The sequence below is a fragment of the Toxotes jaculatrix genome, chromosome 5 (assembly GCF_017976425.1).
Source record: "Toxotes jaculatrix isolate fToxJac2 chromosome 5, fToxJac2.pri, whole genome shotgun sequence".
Taxonomy (NCBI): domain Eukaryota; kingdom Metazoa; phylum Chordata; class Actinopteri; family Toxotidae; genus Toxotes; species Toxotes jaculatrix.
Window position 1 is genome coordinate 717,507 of NC_054398.1, and position 20,021 is coordinate 737,527.

At 43.1% G+C, this 20,021-nt stretch overlaps 1 protein-coding gene and 3 non-coding genes across 4 annotated transcripts in view; 1 reads left to right on the top strand and 3 right to left on the bottom strand.

Moving 5' to 3' along the window:
• LOC121181913 (cytosolic carboxypeptidase 4) overlaps window positions 1-20,021 on the top strand; it is a 75,586-nt gene that overhangs the window by 461 nt on the left and 55,104 nt on the right. Inside the window, 5 exon segments of the mRNA XM_041038142.1 lie at window positions 8,680-8,747; window positions 15,803-15,866; window positions 16,333-16,479; window positions 17,612-17,743; window positions 18,686-18,779. Coding sequence (XP_040894076.1) covers window positions 8,680-8,747; window positions 15,803-15,866; window positions 16,333-16,479; window positions 17,612-17,743; window positions 18,686-18,779 — 505 coding nt within the window.
• Window positions 11,522-11,592, bottom strand: trnag-gcc. Its single transcript has one exon. It is a non-coding gene; the product is annotated as a tRNA-Gly (tRNA).
• On the bottom strand, window positions 12,271-12,341 carry trnag-gcc. The gene has a single exon. It is a non-coding gene; the product is annotated as a tRNA-Gly (tRNA).
• On the bottom strand, window positions 12,912-12,982 carry trnag-gcc. Its single transcript has one exon. It is a non-coding gene; the product is annotated as a tRNA-Gly (tRNA).

The following is a 20,021-nucleotide window of genomic DNA, read 5'->3' on the forward strand; positions in this document are numbered from 1 at the left end:
AATGACAAACAGTTATGGAAAGAAGCTTTGGTCTGTTCTGTCACAGGCAGGCTGCCTGCTCACTCCAGCTCGTGTCTCCACTGCTAGTCAAGCTGCACTGCTATCTGTGCTATGCAGCTCTGTTACGTCCTGAATGTGAGTGTGCATTCTGTGCCTTGGCTCTGTACAGTGGGATGGGATGTCAGATCAGAGGCATAGCAGAGAGGAGCAAAGTAGCATCCAATGGTCTAATGAGACATGAGAGACTTGATTATGCTAAAGGAAAATTAGGGCAACTGTGAATGAAACTCAACAAGGCAACAAATTGATATGCTCAACATCAGGCGAAGTTTCAAAGGCACCAGCAGTCTAAGCCTCCTCACTATATAGAGCACAACCATTTAATCTGAGTGAATTGTGAAATTTAAACTCTGTGCTGTACCCTGCAAAATGATGTGCATGATGGTACACTGCTTTCTGCCAACAATACCACGCACGACAATTTATAGATTCATTACAGTCAGTGAGGATGTTAATGCAAATCTCAACGCACTGCTAACACCAACCTCAGGCTCCTCCAGTGTTATCTCACACCTCTGAAAGGACATATTCCTGCACTCCTGCTGCTGCTGCCAGCTAAGTGTTCTGTTTACCATCTAAATAGATCCATGATTTCACACAGAAGACGACTTTTGTGTTAGCTGATGACTGTTCATTCCTGTGCATGAAATTGTGGTAAATGTTGCTGGCACATTCATCAGTTGTAGCTGGACTTTTAATTAAGTCTAAATCTGTGAGTTGTTTGGAAACTAAATGTCCATCTGACTTTTTAATGTTTCTGTCTGACTTACCTGAAAATGAAAACCCTCCAAATGCTCTAAAATGAACATGTGATCTACAGAAATGACTCAGTGTAATGATGGAGGGAGTTCAGTTAATATGAAAACAGTGGAAATAGAGGAGAAGCTTTGTTCCAGTATTGCAGGGTGGAGCCAGATGGCCATTGTACAGTGTTATGAATAAACATAAGCCCATTCACCTGCGTAACAACTTGGATAAGAAACACAAAGAGCAGGTTTACACTGCACCGTTTTTCACATCTCTGTCTCTGGACTAAACTTCCCCACAACAGGCCCCCGAGCAGTGAAGCTCAGTGGAGAAATATGACTAAATCAATAAATAAGTATTCACCAAAGTGAAACAGTCTGTGCTTAGCTCTGCTACGCTATGCTACGCTATGCTAGGCCCAGTTAAGTTACCAAGTACATCTGGAATGCTGCCTTGTTAAGTCCAGCCAGCTGCAGGCTTGCATGGCGTCCTGGCAGAGTACAGGTCAGTCTTGCTGCTGGCTTCTGTTGTGGCTCAGGAGACCAGGAGTGTTCTGTGTCGAGCGACGCTGTACCTGCAGCCTTTGTTCACATTTACACTCGCTCAGTTAAGTATTTTGAATATCTGAACAGATAATATTTGATGAACTGAAGTGTGTTAGATGTTCATGAGTGTGTGTACAACTCCCTGCAGCACATGTATAGAGTACAGCAAGTGTGTGTGTGTCTGTCTGTGTGTGTTGGGAGGGGGTAGCTTAACTGCTGTATCAGGTTATGTTGCTATAAGCAGACTTCTGAGACATAAAAGCTGAGATCCTGTTTTGGCTTCTTTTCCATTTCAGCCCTCATATACACATCTTACACCAGACGCAGTAATATAATATAATATAATATAATATAATATAATATAATATAATATAATATAATATAATATAATATAATATAATATATTCCTGTGAACACCAGTCTTATGTTTTATGGTGAAAGAGTTGTAGTGATAATAAATAAACCTGTCATGGCTCATAATACTTCTACATCAATTAAAAGTTGATACAGCTCTTTTAATTAGGGAGGAAACCAAGGTAAGTCTAACTAAGGCACAGGTACGGGAACGAACACGGGGAAGACACAGGACAGGGAAATAACGAGACTTAAATACACAAGGCAATGGGCAACAGGTGAAACCAATTAGGGCGGGGCAGACAATCACAAATGGAGGGAAACAAGACAAAGACAGGACCATGATTTCAAAATAAAACAGGAACTATGAACAAAACTAAACTAGAGTCCAAGAATCAACAGAAGGGTTCAAAACAAAACAAGGGCTCAGAAAACAGCCGCCTTAGGTGCTAGTCATGACACATGGTAGAAAACCTGGCAGGGTGCAAGTGGAAGTGGAACTGGTAAATATACTATGGAGCTAAAGAGGAAATGGGAAACAAGCAGCATCAGTACGTAAAAAAACAAACGACCTGGCTGTAGCCGGCCGTTTGACTGTCCCCAGCAGTGCCCTGAATTCTCTGTCAGAGAGAAATCAGTAACAATATCAGCGCCACATTTTACAGTGTCTGTCCCAAAACCACTTACAGAACACTTGCTCACTAACAGTAGCCCATTCCTCAGAAAGGTCTGGGCCAGTCCTGCATAGCTTTCACCTCCTGGGTTGAGCTGTGAGTTGGGTTTTCTCCTCGTCAGGTCGAGGTGGTTTAGTGAGCAGCTTCTATGTTTGGGAAGGAGCTGTTTATGTTCACAGCCACTGAGTTAGCAGCTCATGGTCACAGGAATAGAAAAAGGATAAAAGTGTGTTACGGTGATTTTTGCCCTTCAAGCATTCCTTGGCCACACTGGAATGAAAAGTGGTTTGACCCTAACCTGAGCAGTTACTGCCATGACACTGCTGATCATACATGCGCTCCTCACACACCACGTTACTATGGTAACGTCACGGAGAGGTTACAAAAGACTGTGCGAGAAAGACACAGAGGGAAAAGGGGAGAGTGAGGGCAAGAGCGTGCAAGTACCGTGTGTGTGTGTGTGTTTGCTTGTGTGTTCGTGTGTGTGTGTCTGTATTTGTATGCGTGTATGAAACACAGGTGGACATCGTAACTCAGCTGATCTGTGACTGCTTGCACAGTCACCTTGCTGCCTTCGCTGACCGTCTGCTTGTGTCCTCAACAAGACACTGAGCTCATAAAACCTCTCCTTTGTATTAATAGTACACAGAAGGATTCTGTAGTTCTGATGGGAACCTCCTGTCAGGCAGTATTTATTCTACTGGATTTATTCAGATTACTCACTTTAATGTCCAAATCAGTCTGGGAATGAACACATTATGCGACCCCTTGTGTAACTCTGGTAGTACATCTAAAAATGTGAAATGCTGCATTAATTATTGGTGCAGCTTGTGTGCTGATGTACAGTATAGTTTTTCAGACAGAGCTCAGACTCAAGACAAATCGTCTTGTATTTGAAATAAAGATTGAAATCAAAGATGAGGACGTATTCTTTTCTTTCAGTATGGCTCCAGTCCAGTATGCTGTTACTGTCATGGCTTCGCTGTGTGTTCAGGTTGAGTGTCTTTATAGGAGCACATTGTGATTTCACAATACACATACATTTATGTAAATGTGTTTGTGATCAGCAGTTATAATAATTGGAATTAATTTGCCTACTGAACGTACTAATCGAGTTTGTTTCAGACTGCTGATGAACTGGTGGACAGGAAATGTTTTCCACCCAGTTAAACTGGAAATCCACAGACATTTGTGCCTCTGCTGGCTCGACACCAGCACCAAAATAGAATTTTTGGATTTGACAGTCTTGCCAGTCTTGGACTGTCCGTCTGGTGGTTTCTATCAGCACTCACACTCATGCTTTGAGACCATAAAGCCAAAGCCTTTTCTGGTGTAATGAGATCCAAATTATGGCAAACACTCAGTAAGATGACCAAGGTGGAAGAGAGAATATTTTTTACCAATAAAGTCCGATAATACTGAGTGACGCGCGCCTGCAGGTCAGCCCAACCAAAACATCTCTATATCAAGCAAATTTAGCATGAAAACATTCTTTCACATGGTTCAGTACAATGTTGTACAGGTGTAAAGCTGAGGGGTCTCAGATTTTCAGATCTGTGCAGCTTCACAGCTAAAAGCAGCCTTACCATGTTTGGACTGAATTCTGGGAGTAATAAGTGGAACAGTATCAACCTACTGGAGGTCAGTAGCTTGATATTGTAGAAGAAGATCACAGATGTAACATAATTCTAAATTATTTAGTGGTTTATAAATGAGAAGCAATATTTTAGAATCAACTGACCCAAAGCCAGTGCAGATATGTGAGAACTGGAGCGATGTGCTCAGTGTCGTGCTGGTGGTGGTCGTGGTTGGGACTCTGGGACAGCTGCGTGACAGCTTGGTTTTCTAAATGTTGTTGAGACATGAATCCTCTTATTCTTGTGATGTCTTTGAGGTAGTAATACGCTGATCGTGTTGGGCGTGATTCCATCAGCTGCAAGAATTTAGCCAAAAAGTGCAACTGAGTCTTCTCATCTGTTTCATCCATTTCATTCCATCAGAATGTTTTTGGGATTGTGGGAGGAAGTCGGAGTACCCGCAGAAAACCCACACAGGCGCAGGGAGAACATGCAGAGGAGAGCCCAGAACCCTGGAACCCTTTTGCTGTGAGGCGACAGTGCTAACCACTGCGCCACCATGCCACCCACTCCTGAATGTTAATGATGCCAAATGTTCCTCATCCAGAGGTCTGTCTATGGCCTCATCTGGCCTGATCAGCCTTAAACATTAAACAAGGAAGGGCCACAAATCAGTATGGCCACAGCCTCTCATAATGTGCCTGCTGCACAGAAAGCATTTATTATTATTCGCCAGACTTCTTATTATTCTACTTATTCTGCTTCTTCTGTACAGATTTTAGCGTGTAACTCTGCACTTTATAGCCCAAGGATGAAACCCACACTCACATTCTCAAAAACAGGTGCCACTCTGACAGTGAGCTGTACTTCTGCCCAAACCGTTTCACTCTGAGACTCACTGTGAGTGATGAAGGGCACTGTGGCCCCAGAGCTCACTGCTTGCTTGTGTTCCATATCCATGCACAGGATGACTCTTTGGGACACACGATCTTCCAACAATTTGCTTCCTCTATTGAGGACATACAGTTTATTAAGCTAATGGATAAGGACATGTTAACTGATGAGTGAAACAGCTGGGTAGCCCCACTCCTCTTGAGATCTGAGAAGGAAGCAGAGTGTTTCACACAGTCTGGGTTCAGGAAGCAGACACCCTCTCTGATTTTAAAATTAGGCTTCAAACCTTTTGTTTATAACTAGTTGTGTCTGTGTCCTCTCTGTCCCATGGTCCTGTGCCTGTCTCTCTCTGGTCTCTCTGTCTCTGTACCTGTCTGCAGGTGTCTCTGTCTGTGGTCCTGGCTCCATGTCCCACTCTGCTTCAGATCCATGTTGGATCCATATTCTCTGCAGACTGTGATGAAACAGCTGTTTGCTCCTGTGCTCTGTCTCCTATCACAGCTGTAACCTGCTGAGCACAGGATCCACTCACTGTTCTGGGATCTGAATGCTGTCCCTCTAACATCGTCCACTTCCTGTGTGTATCATGTTCTATATGCTGCATGTCCTTCTCCCCCTCTCCTCCATTCCCAGCTGTCCTATCTTCCTCCTCTTCCTCCTCTCACCCAGCCCGGCCCTCAGCAGGAGGGTCCCCCATATGAGCCGGGTTGTGTGTCTCTCTCTTTGGTCAGAAAAGGCTTCCTTGCAATCGATGGTAAGGTCTGGAAGTTGGAGCTCAAGGTGACCAGAGACGGGCCCTCCTCTGCCCTATCGCTGAGGTGATGATGCTCATGTCCCCTTTGCTAAGATCCCTCAGGTGTTCAGTCTTTAATGGTGGTATGGTGATCAATACCAGAGCCATGAAAGTGATGTGACAGGTGTTCATTCTGTTTAGAGAAATGCTTCTGTAAAAATAAGCAGAACTGAGCTTTCTGTGGAACGACTGGGATTCCTGTTGTGCAGCAGTGAGTTTGATGCAGCTCATGAATTAGATTAGGGGAGTTGTTACACTGTTGGGAGCAGTTTTTAGTTATAAAGCACCGGGAGAAGTTAGCTGCTGAGCCAGCTGCTGAGCGTGTCGCGCACACAGTAATGTGAGGAGAGTTAAAGATGGAAAGCCCCAGGATGCATAGCACTGTCACAGCCTGTCTGTAAGCATCAGTGCAATGGATTAACTGGACAGCTGAAGCAACACACAGGGTCTTCCCTCATTATTGAGGAAATAATAGTGTGTGTGTATATATACGTGTGTGTGGGTGTGTGTTAGAGAGTGTGTGTATGTGTGTGCATGTGTGCAATCTAAGCCAGGGGATTCCTGCGAGGGACAGAAGTGTGTCCCCAGTGGGAATGACAAGGCCTATTTGAGAGTTTCCATGTCTCTGAAAGTGTGTGTGTTTGATGCCATGTTAGGATTACCCGTGTGCATATGTGTGTGTGTGTGTGTGTGTGTGTGTGTGTGTGTGTGTGTGTGTGTGTGTGTGTGTGTGTGTGTGTGTGTGTGACCTCATGGGGAGGGTCCACATGCTCTGGGGTTGATGTGGACTGGAAAGCTGGCCATGATCTCACTGGCTGAAAGTTAGGATTAAGGATGGGTATTCTCAGACAGTGTGTCCTTCAGCTTGACTCAGTCTCTATTACTCACACACACACACACTCACACACACAGGCACACACACACACACACTCACACACACAGGCACACTGGCATTCCCTCTCATTTAGCAAATGAAGAAAGGCACTGATTAAGATAAATGAAACATTAAATCACATTTAGAAATCTGTTCAGGGTGAGTGAAGGAGAACAGAATATAATGAAGTGTCTGTGAACATCACAGATCCATTATGGACTAAATATATACTGTAAAAACTTCTGTCTAAATAAATAAAGGTTCACTGCGTATATTTTGACTCCAATTCAGTTATAGTCTTTGTGTTGCCCTCTGCTGGTTGAATTTGGTTTGACACAGTTTGTCAAATAATAGTTTGCGCCTTTCAAACGTGTTTGATTATTGATATGCATCATCATCATCTCCTCCATCATCATCAGTTATTATTCTTAAATGATGCTGTCTTGTCCTGTACTGAAGGTGCTTTGCGATTTTCTCAGTAAAAGAGAAGTTGAGTAATTCAGCAGCTGACTGTTTTTTAATGGCGCGGTACATTTATGGTGTATTTTGGGTAACAGTTGTCAAATGAAAACTCAATAATCGATTGGTAATCGAATCAAATCAGGAAATTGGACCGATTAACCACCCCTATTGGATTATATTCACAGGCCGTGTAAACGTAAATCTGTGTCTCTTATAAATTAAAAAATCTCTAAAATGTGAAAGATTAATGCAATCTTTGCCTTTGGGGTGCTGGAAATATAATACAGAAACAATTCTTTAATTTATTGTGAACACACATTGATTAGAGGATAGGCTTCAGATGGGCTGGTGGATCGGTGGAAGGAGGAAACTGGATAACCATACCCAAACAGACAAACATGCACACAGACGGGGACAGAGCAAAACTGGGGACAATCAAGAGACACCACAGAGATGAACACAGCAGAAAATAGTAGGAAAGAGGGAGAGGGCCACAGCCTAACCATGACAGTAACCTCCCTTACAGAGTTTAATGTGTTTAACTTAGTCACAGTTTAATGTGTTTAACTTGCTGAGAGCTTAACATGTTTTTACTTAATGAGTGTTTAACTAAATGAGCGTTTAACAGGTTTAACTTAGTTTAACATAAACTGAGAGTTTCATCTTTCATTTACTGTCAAATGGAGAGGTGTTTGGAATAATCAGTCGCACACTGAGATGCATAAATGTGGTGCAGACTGCATCAGTTGGGTGTACCTAATAAAGTGGTAACTGGGTGTTATATGTTGGTAGCAGAACGGTATAATGGTCTGTTGTGTGGTTTCAGAGCGTTTCTGTGTTATAGTTTGATCATTGCCATAAAGAACAGGATCATGTCGAAGCTAATGTGATCAGCCGTCAGAGGCCCTGCTTTGTTGAGCTCTGTCTCTGACTGGTGTGTGTGTCCTGCAGCTGCCCAGCTGGTCTTGTCAAAGCCTTTTTTTAGTGGCAGCCTTCTCAACACCACAGCGCAAATGTTTTCTGGAGCGCTTTATCCTGGAGGGGTAGAGTTACACATGCACAGACACGTGCATGCACTCAGACACAACAACACACGTTCAACCACTTTTATTCGTGTTCATTTATCTAACAGTGTTCTTCTACATGAACAAAGCCTCATGCCTGTAGGATGAACGCATGAACAACAGAGTTTTCTATAACGTTTGCACTGTGATACGATGGTGGAAAAAAGACTGGTCACACATTATATATACTTTCACCTACAAACACACACTGTACATACTGAATACATGTGTGCGACAGTGACACGCACGCGCTGCCTGGCCCTGGGGTGTATTCCCAGTCAGTTTAAGTACAGGGGGGGGTTCAGTATCGCTTCTCTCTCTCCTGAGACAGCAGCAGTGCTTCATGTGGACGTCTGTGTGAGCGTCAGAGAGAGACAGATTCTTTATGTTCTCTGTGTGTGTGTGTGTGTGTGTGACTTATGCACAGGACGCACTTTGGATTTCTTCCCTCTGCCTCCCCTGATTGACGATCACTGGCCGTCCGAGCGCTCCTGTCCTATGTCTTTCCTGTCCGTCTTTTTTTTCTGTCTGCCTGTTTAACAGTTTTTTGTTTTGTTTTTTTACCTTTGTTTGCTTCTTCATCTGTCTGTCTGACTGTCTCTCTGATGGACTGACGGATTGGCACTGACTGAAAGGCCGGCTAAGAATGACAGCCTCCCCGGGCTCCTCCAGCGGCGTAGAGGTCCTCCTGTCCGCTCTGCAGGTAGGGATCTACAGTGCTGTGTTTACTTTCCAGTTAGCAGTTAGCTTCTTTTCACAGGGATAAATATAGATTTACATACATTCTGAATAATTGTTGCAAATAATATGCAGAGGTTTCATCATAAATGTAAACGTTAAATGAATGCACAGTATGTGAGATTGTCATATGAGCCCCTTGAAGTCATTAAGTGATGAGACCACAGACACCAGAGTTAGTCATGTATCCCCTTTAGATCTGGGGATCTGTTGATCCATGCTGACATTTCACTATGTACACTGATAGTTGACCTTTGGCATTATCAAAAGCCACAGTGGGAGTGTTAGAATACGCTGCTCTGCTAGATATCAAAGCACTAAAGCAGGACTTCCATACACTGATTGTGAAAGACGTGCCATCCTGACAGCAGCCATTTCATTGTGTCCATGTCCTACCAACCAAGTCAGTGATGCTCGTCATGATGGAACAGATCTGGAATATAACGACACAAGCTGCAGCTGTAATTCTTGCCTTTTGAAAAGCAGTGCAGTGCAGGGTTTGAGATAAACGTCTGAAGTACTGTAAAACCAAACTATCTGTATGGCTTGGTATCGCTGGAGGTAACCAACCCTCAAAGGTGCTTTCCAATATCAACACAATGACAGCTGTGTAACAAAGTCAGAGAGGGAGAGAGGACTGCTGAAACCACAAAGAAGAAAACCACATTTTCAGCCACGTCTCATGTGACAACAGAGCAAACTCCATCTGCTGATGAAGGCCACAAAGTGGCTGAAAGCTCATAGGAAATCTAGCAAGTGGAGCTTGAGTTATGGCTTATTTTTTACAACTACTATTTCCAAGATCAAGACTGAACCTTAATGCTGATTGTATTTTGCTAGTATCTGCGTTCTACACCTCTTTAGCGGTGAACATGCTGATGGAGAATTGTTAACCATTTCCTGTTTTTGAAGCTACAACCTGCTCAGTTTAACTACATGATGAGTGGGGAGGTCGCAGCAACCTGTAGCAGCCTGTGTTTCCCTGTATCAACAGGCTTACCAGAATCTGATATCAATCCATCAAGTGTGTGACGTTTAACTCCTGTAATCACTAATCCTTGCCAAGGTCATGGCAGAGGGAAATGACATAAACACCAGCTTCCAGATTGTCTTTAAGGCGGGCCAGGACTGTCGTAGTGTTCCATTACAAACAGAGAGAAACGCACACACAGAAATAAAGGAAAGAAGTTCAAGAATTTGAAGAAAACCCATGAAATGATGCATTTATGCACATATACTACAAGGATCACTTCAAACCCTTATTCTCTGAAGTGACAGTTTTGCATTTACATTGACTTAATAGAGACTAATTGTGTATAAATGCATGGCAGTGTTCTTTTGGATAGCAGTCCTGCTTTGGGTTATCGCTGCATCAAACCTGATCCACTGCGGACGCTGTGTATCAGGTTCTCAGGATCTGGCTTGCGGTTGACACTGGATCCTTGGGAAGTGGGGTGTAAGAAAAATAATAATACTGTGCATTTGTGTTTGTATACACACACACACACACACACTATACATATACAGCATATACATGTATATATATGTAAAATGCTACATGTATTAACAACAGCAGAGTAAAGGTGTATGAGGTGGACGCAGGTGTACAAAGCACACGACTGATAAACCAGAGGTCAGGGTTCACATCCAGCAGAGTCCCGTCTGATTTAAGCAATAAAAGAACTTTGGCTAAGGTTCGGGAAAGATGCTGGTTTAGGTTAAATGTAAACACACAGGTCTGCAGGTCTGTGTCTGCAGTCACTGTGACGTCTTCCTGTGTTAGACCAGGATCTTTCCCTGACCTTAAATAATCCTGGAGTTACTACAAGTGGATATTGTGCTGCAAGATCAGATATTTTTTGGTGGAAAACAAATATAATATGATAATGTGTATTTAATGTTCATAGAAAACATAATCCAGTCACGATTCTTACAAAATGTATTTACTGTTGCGGGTTAGTTGTATATAAACGTAATGTATAGGAGACGCCGTTGCCATCTCTATCTCTGCCTTTGTTGTGTACTGTCACTAAGGTTACAGCCATCATTCTTGTCATGGTTAGTGGAAAAACTGTTTACTTGTTCACACGGTGTCCATGTGAACCTGCTCTGCAGCAGCACAGCAGACAAACTGGCTGTTGTCACAGAAACACTCCCTGGTGATGTACAGAAGTTCAGATTTGAGGTGATTGTACTCGCCAAACATTTCATTGTTCCAGTTTCTCAAATGTGAGGATTGTTTTCATTACACATCAATGCATGAGTGGTAAGAATGATAATAATAATCTATTGATATAGTGATACTGATATAGTAGTAATATTATATACAAGTGGTAACACACTTGTATATAATTTTTACTCTGCATAGAGTATAAAAGTGCTCTATGCAGACACGTGTGTCTGCACTTTTACTTTTAACTTTTTAAGTACATTTTCCTCATTATACATCTTCTACTTAAGTAACGTTTCAAGTAACAAAGTCTTAGTCAAAGTCTTGGAGTTTGAAGTGACACTGCCCACACTCGTGCTGCCCAGAGCTGTGACACTGCTGTAGACTTCTGTTGTAATCAGAGAATAGCACTACTTCCCAGCACTGAATAGTTGCATTGAACCCCCTTCATTTTCCCAGACACACTCTCTGTTAAGTGGATTAAATGATGGCATTTTTTAAAGTTGCAGATATTTTATTAGCTCACTTCTCCTGAATCATGTGTCCCCTCACACTGACAAAACAGCATGTGCATTGGCCGGGAATCGAACCCGGGCCTCCCGCGTGGCAGGCGAGAATTCTACCACTGAACCACCAATGCTTGACAGCAGTGTTAGACTGGCTTGCGAGACAGGCAGCATTGAGACACATTTGTTATTTATCCGCTTATAAGTCCACGTCCATCAAACCTGGACCTCCTATAGTCCACTATGACCTCCTTGGTCTTGCTGATGTTCAGGATGAGGTTATTCCTGTTACACCACTGTGTCAGATTCTGGACCTCTTCTCTGTAGTGGGTCTCATCATTGTTGGATATGAGACCCACCAAGGTGGTGTCGTCCTCAGACCCTGTTTGTTTCTGTCGTCCATCGCCCTGTACCTGGATAGATGTGGCTGTCACACAATGGAGCATGGAAACTTGTTTAGTGCTTTGGTTGGGAACAGAATCCAGGCCCAGTGTGTGGCACGCCACAACTGTACCACTGAACCACCAATGCTAACCAGTCAAATGTGGACTGACACATGAAGACACACCTGGTGTTTGGCCAATTTTACCTTCCTGTGCTTCACACACTATTGGCCCTGAACAAACAACTTACTATCTCAACAAACCCTCAATGGACGCCAGAGGATGATTCCTACCAACTTCAGCGATCTGCTGACTCCTCGAGCACCACATGGTTTCCATCTGTGATTCTGAGCAAACTGTTGCCAGAGCTATTAGATGGATTTTTTTTCCGTTTCAGTGATGTGTCCCCCACACTGACAAAACAGCATGTGCATTGGCCGGGAATCGAACCCGGGCCTCCCGCGTGGCAGGCGAGAATTCTACCACTGAACCACCAATGCTTGACAGCAGCTTTAAACTGGCTTCACAGGCAGCATTGAGACACATTTGTTATTCATCCACTTTTAGGTCCACATCCATCAAACCTTTAACCAGAGGAGAAGCAGTGCTTGTTATACAGGTAGACAGTTGCCACATTCCACCTAAAAACACCTGGAGAGACACATCAATATCCATTTTGCAGCGCAAGCTCTCAGCCAGTCATGTTAGTCTTTGACGTAGCCTCTGATTCTTTACCACAGTGTCGACTTTAGCTTTGTGACCTCAACCTGTAACACAGTACCAACTCCCAGAGAATGGAAGAACCACCTGGAGGCTGAGTTTATCCCTTTATTCAAAAACAAATACATTAATTGATGCAGGTACTGCACGCTGTTATAGGCCGTGAGCTGTTGAAGTGTGATGGTTTAATGATTCAAGAAGCACGAGCTTATCTGTGCACAGCTGAGATGATGCTACACCTGGATAGATTTGGCTGTTACACAGTGGAGCATGAAAACTTGTTTTGTGCTTTGGTGAGAAACAGAATCCAGAATCCAGAATCCAGGCCCAGTGTGTGGCAAAAACACATCTGCATTGGCCGGGAATCGAACCCGGGCCTCCCGCGTGGCAGGCGAGAATTCTACCACTGAACCACCAATGCTTGACAGTAGTGTTAAAATGGCTTGACAGGCAGGCAGCATTGAAACACATTTACTGTTTACACATCAGTTTACTTTACTTTGTGTTTATATTTTTCACTCTGCAAATTCTGCAAAATCTTTGCAAAATTTCGTTACGCTCGCATAATAATTTAGATTAAAAGATTCTTGAACTCAAAGATACACACATCAAAGATCTGCAGCTTCTGCTGTGATCCTCTGTAAATTCTCATTTCTGCGTGTCCAGCAGGAATCCACAGACACAACAGGACACAGTAACAGGTAGGTCAGAGCCTGTGTAAACCTGGTGTTGTGTTGAAGGAGGAGCTGAGTGTTCATTCAGCATTCTGCGCATGGAAAAATGCCCAGGTGTCCTACTGAAGGTCACCAGTATCTTCCTGATAGATATGTGTCTGTGTTTGTTGTCTGACAAAGATGTGTTGACAGCCGGGGACAGTTAACTGTCCATGCTGTGAGACTAACATGCGTCTTGTCACCAATAGTTCTACATGTGTTTAATGTGGTATATGGCGGGCGTTCCGTGTTGAGGTGCTACAGGCTGCAGCTGGACCTGACTGGAATGAACCACTCTGAAAAACAAGATGCAATTCCAGTATTAAGTGTGCAAACTGCCCCTCATCCAGGGGGCGCCAAAAATGGAGGAAGGAAAAAAAGTGTAACTTTCACATTGTTTTACTGAAACTAGTTGGTGCTCTTATTTCTCCCTGGCTCCCAGGGAGGAGGGAGGGAAGAAAAGAGAAGGACAAACGCGACAAAGACGGAGGTACAGTAAAGATAATGTCATGTATTAGTTATCTAGCAGAACGATGGTAACCTCTAGCCTAACACGGTTTGCTAATCAATAAATAGCTAGTTTTAACATCAGTTAATGTTATGGAGGGGGCTAAGCTAAGCTAAGCTAAGCTGTGGACAACAGTAATGTAGGTAACTACTCCCACTTTACAGTCCTCTGGGAAATTAGTAAAGATCAGATCTGTTCAGCAGGTGTTAAACATCTGTCTACATTTTTCTTGACGTCTGGTTAGCTAACGTTTGCTCTGCTTGTATTAGTCAATCAGAATGCTATTCCTTTTCCACCCCTTTATATATTTGTGATCCTGGTTGTTTGTTGTGTTACAGTTAATATTGTTAAAAGTGTGTTAGTGTTAAACTTTACATCAGTGTTAAAGTGCACATCATTAATGTTAATACTCCATAACTTAGAATTCCCCTGTGCTACATTATACTGCAGTTTACTGCTTCTTTGAATTCTGCTAATCAAGGTTTCACTGTAATGACAATGACATTGAATCAAATCTAATTTGCATTTAAGAAAAAATTACATTAAACATGTAGTATAGTGAACATGATGCATCTCTTCGGCTTTTCATTTCACTTCATTTCACTTCATTTAATTTCATTTTATTCTTGGAATCATCTTTTTTAGTATCAGACTGCAACAGCCAGTGGTGTCACATTCTCCTCTCCTCTCTTCAGGTGTGCTGTTGAGATATCTGACTTCGCTGCAAGACTCGGACAGAGAAGCTGTAGCAGGTGTGGTGAGGTTGAGGCCGTGCTTTAGTTTGTAAGTCATTCTAGTTAATGCAGTATTACAAAGCACCAATAGATGTCTCTGTAAAATCCCTTTTTTTGGTAATATAGTTATTCTGTGCAATTATACTCAATGTAAACTGTGCAGTTCTTTAAATCCTTGTAATTTGTTATGTCAATACTGGTTTAATGTCTTATTTTGTGCAGTGCTTTATATTGTATTTCAGTTTTTTGTATTTATTTATTTCAGATTTATTATCTTTTAACTGTTTTGATTGGGCAACTTGTTTTCTTAAAATAAAAGAAAATGTCAAAGACGAAGCTGTTCAGTTTCTTGTGTGAGTGTATGTAAATCGGCAGTGAGTTTTACTGCAATGCAAGGGGCAAATTGGTGTGAGCCAGCCCAGCACCGTGTGACAGAGCACAGTTTGTTTACATTTGATGTATAAATTAGGATTGAAATCAGATTCATCAGAGAGCCTAAAGTATGCAGAAACCTTGCTGATGTAGCTGAATTTTCAAGAGGATCCCTGACCATTAAACAACACTTCCACATCAACACCTCAACTTATAATGTTTGAACACAAAGCTGATTTCAGTGTGAACACCCAGTAAGCCTGCAGCCTGCCAGAGACGTGCTGCCCCGACCCAAAGTGCTCAGTGGGTTATTTGGCTGCACCACTGGTGCAGGATGCTGTAGTTGATTAATACAACTTCTCCCATAATCAGAGATGCTGCTACCTCTGTGTTTACCAACTGTCTCTCAGTACAGTAGTGAACGAAGACAACTCTGCACTGTTTGTCTTTATTTAAACAGGCAGATTGTTGGCCACTGAAACAGCCTGTCTGCATGCAGCGCATAATGCTATTTATATCAGGCAGATAGTTGGGCACTGGAGGGCGTCTCTTCATAGAACACACGTTTTAATGAGGGAGATGTTTGGCCACACCAAAAGATTTCTGCTGAAACTGCAGAATTTAATCAGCTATATACTGAACTGGCTGCACCAACAGTCCTTCAGCCACCCTCAGACTATTTTGAACATTTGGGATGAGAAACTCTTCTGGGAAGATTGGCATTACATCAACATGTAGAGTAAGTGAGACATCAGATAGGCCTATGTAAACCTATATCTCCACAGGCTCTTACACATACAGTTGCTGTGCACACTGGTAGATAACTGTGGCTGCAATCACTTCATGAATATGTGCCAAAGTTTTTCCACATATAGTCACAATTAGTTTCTGTCTTTCTCTCTTTGTCTCTGCAGAATGAAGGGGATGTAGAGAGCACCGTAAATATACTCAACGTCCTGGATGAACTTCTGTCAGCTGGTGAGTTAAGACAATGTCAGCTGTTGATAACTGAGTTTCATAAGACGACATCATGTAAAAGACGAAGCATTGTATCGAGGAATAAACAGAGAAGTGTGAATGTGATGTGATAACACCAAGAAGAGAGGATCAGGTCAAAGGTCAGATGATGAAAAACATGGTGGACATCAGACATTCCTCTGTGTTTCATGTGTTAATGTGGGGAAGGTTCCAGTCTCCTCATCGCTCCACACACACCTGATGGTTTCTCTCTTCATGCTTCATGTATGTCAGCGTTTATTCATCAGGCTGTTTCACTTTGCTTTCATCCACACAGCTGCTTTTATACATAACGCTTTTTTTTTTGTTTTTTTTTAATTCCCGTGTTTCCATTCTGGTCTTTGTTTTCATGTGCAAAACGAAAAGCGAAAAGGTTTGTTTAGATGAACTGTAACGATAGCATGTGTTTGTATGTGTGTTTGTTCAGGGACAGATCGTCGTATCCAGTATATGATCAGTAAAGGTGGCAGCGAGGCCCTGCTGACTGCACTGGTCAAAATCGGCCGCAGTTTCACTCCCAACTACACCGTCCTTCTGCCACTGCTGCATCTGCTGGCTAAAGTTGGACACAGAGGTGAGGACTGATGAAAATGAAAATATGACTGATGGGTAAAAACCAATCACTGACTCAAACCTCAGACACATCAGAGAACAACAGAGACAACACGAACTTCAGGTACATCTGTACTCATCCAGGACTTCATCAGGGACACCATACTAATAATATCATTCAATTCAGTTTTATTTATATACAGTCCAATCATAACATATATTACTTCAAGGCACTTTGTAAGGTGAAGACCTTACAGTAGTATAGAGAGAGACATTTGCACCATGAGCAGCACTTGGCAACACAGGAGAGGGAAAACGTCCTTTAACTGGAAGAAATGTCCAACTGGGTGTCTGCCTCCAGAGCCCTAACTAGGAACTGGTTCCACAGGACAGGAGCCTGACAGCTGAAGACTCTGCCTCCCAGTCTTCTCTAGATAACTGGAGGAACCACGAGCAGGCGCTGTGTAACACAGTGTACTTCCTCCCTCTGCTATCATTGATTCTGCCAGATGTTGGAAACCTTCCTTTGAGATTCTGCTTCATGTTGACACCGTGTCATCGTCATTTCTGCAGATTCATGCTGCCAGTCTCCTGTTTTACCACATCCCAGATCTGAATTCTGCTGGATCCAGGTCTGGAGACTGGGGAGGCAGCTGAAGTTCACTGAAACCAGTTTGAGATGACTTTAGCTTGGTGACATGGAGCATTATCCTGCTGGAAGTAAATTAGAAGATGGTGAACTGTGGCCATGAAGGGATGAACATGTTCAGCAACAATACTCAGACACACTGTGGCATTCAGACCATGACTGATTGGACATGATTGGAATTACAGTTATTTTCATTATCAGTTGTCCTATTAAAATCTCAAACAGCCCACATGATATATCCATGTGTAAAATGCCATGTGCAGTGACTCATCTTTTCATTCAGTATTTGGGTCCAAACCTCTGCAGAGTGCCATCCATACATGTGACTGCAGTACACCGTCACTCTGGTCCACGCCGAACATGCTGCACCACATCTGATCCAAACTAATTTGCTTTGGTTTCATTTGATCCAGTTATGAGCTGCCAACATCTGTCATTCATTTTCTCTGGCAACGTGTAACCTTGCAGTTTGTCATGAATTAGCAGTACGTTTGTGTTGGTGCAGATCGTCGTATTGGAGTGAAGGCAGAGGACGCTGGAGCTGTGCTGCTGACTCTCAATTTGCTCAAACAAAACATCAAACATGCCAAGAGGGCTGCAGCCTGCCTCTGGGTCATCCAGGTCTTCTCCTCATCAGGTACCAACACACACTCACTCACACACACACACACATTGTGTGAGTGATCTCTCAAAGACATGAGTCTGAGTGTGTTCACCCACTAGATGTCAGTGAAGCAGCAGTAAACCAAAGATACACACTGGATCTATAAATCACCCAATATCCACATGGCCTCCACCTGTATGTCAGCAGCTTACAGCATGTATGTGGTCTTATCCTGGTGATGAATCAGTTATTAGAAAGAATGTGGTGAGTGAGAACCAGAAGGAGCCAGTGAAGCTATAAGCATGCAGAAGTATAAGCATGTCACATCAGATCAGACAGCTAATTCAGGACATTCGTCTCTGCTGGGAGCCCAGTGTTATCCCACAGACCTGGCACAAGTTCCAGTAGTACTTTATGTATAAAAAGAAAAAATGGAAAAGTATAAGAATCTACTCTAGAGCAGTTAGAGTCACAGTAGATCAGCTGACCAGGACAAACCTGTCCGATAAATGAAGCCAGTGTGATTTTAACCCGTCACATATGAGCAAATTAAAGTGCTTATTTCCACGAACAGCGTGTACAGGGTTACATACAGTATGAAGCAGTGACAGTGACACAGTGAGGGGCTGTGTGTCACTGGGGCCAGCCTGCAGGCACTTTAATGGCTGATGTTTATATGAGTCTGTGCAGTGCTCCTATCTGCCCACATGTATAAATAGAGAGGCCTCCTCTCCATCCAAAGCACATGCCAGCTCCGTGTCAATCTTCTGCTGAGGCAGGACACACAGTATTCTTTATTCATAACTGATGATTCAGAACTGATTCATTTCACTTCAAATAACAGAATGTATTATACTTCTGACGTCTCAGCAGAAGTGGCAGCAAAACAAGACTGAGGATGAAACATGGAGGAGGTGGTTAAAGATTCTGACTGAGTCCAGTGGCTAAAGGAAATGTTGTGTGTTCTGTTTACAGTTTCTACTGCAAACCTAATAGGAGAAAACCACGGACTGGATGTCATCTTCCACCTCATCCCTCAGTACACCACCAAACACCTGCACACCATCAAGTATGTATACCCAGGCGTTCTCTCACATGCTCACATCCTCAGAACTGGAGAACAGCGTCAGTGCTCAGTACAGTCCAGCGTTACCACTCAGTCAACACTTTCAAGCTGGCCTCCAAGCCTCAGCTAGCAAGTGGCAGCTAATGTGCAAATAAATGACGGGTGACAAAGGTTATGGCCCCTGGCTGACCCTCAGCACGAAATGAAATCCTTCTCTCACAGACCACAAAGATGGGTCAGTGACGTTCAGTGACTCCTTTATTTATACTTTGGCAGTTTGTGGAGCTAGAATTAGCATTAGGTTGGCGAGGCGAGGTGTCTTTCCCTTTTTGCATTTGAAATGGGAGTCAGTGATGGTTTCAGATGCAAATGTCTGCATGTATGGTAATTCCCTTGGATCTGGTCCTGGGTTGTCGGATGGTCCACTGCCAGGGTTCGCCATGTACCTACGTGACCTTAAGGTTTTCACTCTCATAAAACTTAATAACACAAAGTTTCACAGCTGTTTGGTTGTGTGTTTTCATCGGTCAGTCATCAGGCTGCTGTTGGAGCAGCAGCATCCAGTAGGTTTGTTGCATTTATGCTTCAAAAACAGTGTTCTCCCCAAATTGCATTATTTTATCAGGATTGGATTTTACATTAAAATCCTTAACATAGTCATGAAAGTGTATTGAATTTATAACATCAGAGATGTAGATTATAATATCATAGATAGATGAGACTTCACTGTCGTGATGATTTTGCAGCATCTTACAACATATGTGCTGAATGTCCTTGATATTTTCGGTGGGATCCAGAGGATAATTAGCAGTCGAGTTTTTGGTGATGGCTGACATCTCTGAGTGCAAACACGTCTGCTTTTACACAAGAGATGAAAAAATCTGTTGGGATCCAGTGAAATTTTCTTATTTCTCATTCCAATGGCTCCACCCAGAGGACAGACATAACATTTTTAGCCTCACTACATGGAGGGCTGAGAATGAAACTCTTCTCTTTTGTTTGTAGTTTGCACAAACTGCATAGCAGCGGGAAAAACAGGGAAAACATCGTGTTATATTTCTCCTGAACTCGTGCAGACTCCAGCTCTTATGTAAGCCACCAACCTCCTCCTCTTGGATCGCATGTCCTCTTCCCATCAGTCTCTGTCAGAACTGATGGTATCTGGCTCAGATAGCCAGCATCCTCCAATATACCCAGTGGAGCATGCCAAGAGCACCGGGAGTACTGGCCTCTCTGCCTGGCTCC